Source organism: Trichinella spiralis, assembly GCF_000181795.1.
Source record: "Trichinella spiralis strain ISS 195 chromosome Unknown Scfld4523, whole genome shotgun sequence".
Classification (NCBI taxonomy): domain Eukaryota; kingdom Metazoa; phylum Nematoda; class Enoplea; order Trichinellida; family Trichinellidae; genus Trichinella; species Trichinella spiralis.
The window spans coordinates 1-947 of record NW_003531462.1 but is presented as its reverse complement, the minus strand read 5'-3'; the positions used below and the strand labels follow the sequence as shown (position 1 = coordinate 947).

Below are 947 nucleotides of genomic sequence, written 5' to 3'. Positions count from 1 at the left end.
CATCCGTTTTTCACTTTTTGATTTTGATATCTTGATCTTTTTAGTTTATTCGTTCCCTGTGTAGACAGCACAAACTGCATTGGAGTTTCTGTCGCTGTGGTCAAACGTGGTAAGTAGATGCCACATTTTAAATGCATGGATGTCAACATCGTAAATATACATTTTGTCCATGATTACAGTCGATTTATGTGATCATCATTAAACGGATACGAAGTTCCTACCGATGGCGCTCCGCGTTAGTTGAAGGTAGCGTAATGGCGATCTCCTATCGTCCCAGTGTGGTTTCGCTTATACGAGTAAGCAGTAATCATATAATGATTAAAATAGTAGCAGATTATGTGAAGACCAACGGTTGTATATCTGGCTATCCTATTAGTGCGAGTTGTCATCAGTGCGTTCCTGAAGTGGTTTGACAATTAGTAAGAACAGGTTTTGTTCATAATAGTTATGGATTACGTATAAGTATGGCTATGGATATCTGTATAAGCATTCTATGAAGTCCGTACTGGTGCCATTCTCTGCAAATTTGATACTTAGTAAATGAGGAACAACGATGCACTGTTATTCGTCTACAATTACTTTTTATAATATGGCTGTTTTGTATTTGTTTATTTTATTTATATCAATCTGCTTTCAGAACACTTACAAATGTTTTTAGAATCAAGGTAAGTTCAAAGTTTTGATGAAGTTTATGATCTTTGGGTATTGAACAAACGGTTACTGCTCGTTTGGCTGACGTGCTATTCAACTCTACCGTACGTGCATTTCACTTTTGTATACTGTGTACGTTTATTTAGTCATTGCTTATCAAATATCCATTTTTAAGATTTTTACGTGTAGGCAATTTTTAGATGCGGATTCAGAAATTCATTTAGTCATGTTGCCGTTACCTGGCAGTATAAGAAGTCTAGGAAAAGAAATGTGTAAGTTGACAGATAAGTGGGTAT

The 947-nt window shown here is 35.8% G+C and overlaps 1 protein-coding gene across 1 annotated transcript; it reads left to right on the top strand.

Annotated features, from left to right (window-relative positions):
* Positions 1–64: 64 nt before the first annotated feature.
* Tsp_14713 (hypothetical protein) lies at positions 65–927 on the top strand (the record flags this gene model as incomplete). Its single annotated transcript, XM_003367287.1, has 5 exons — positions 65–109; positions 180–407; positions 446–536; positions 638–665; positions 852–927. Coding segments are annotated over 5 exons (468 nt in total), but the record flags the coding sequence as incomplete, so codon positions are not given.
* Positions 928–947: the final 20 nt, after the last annotated feature.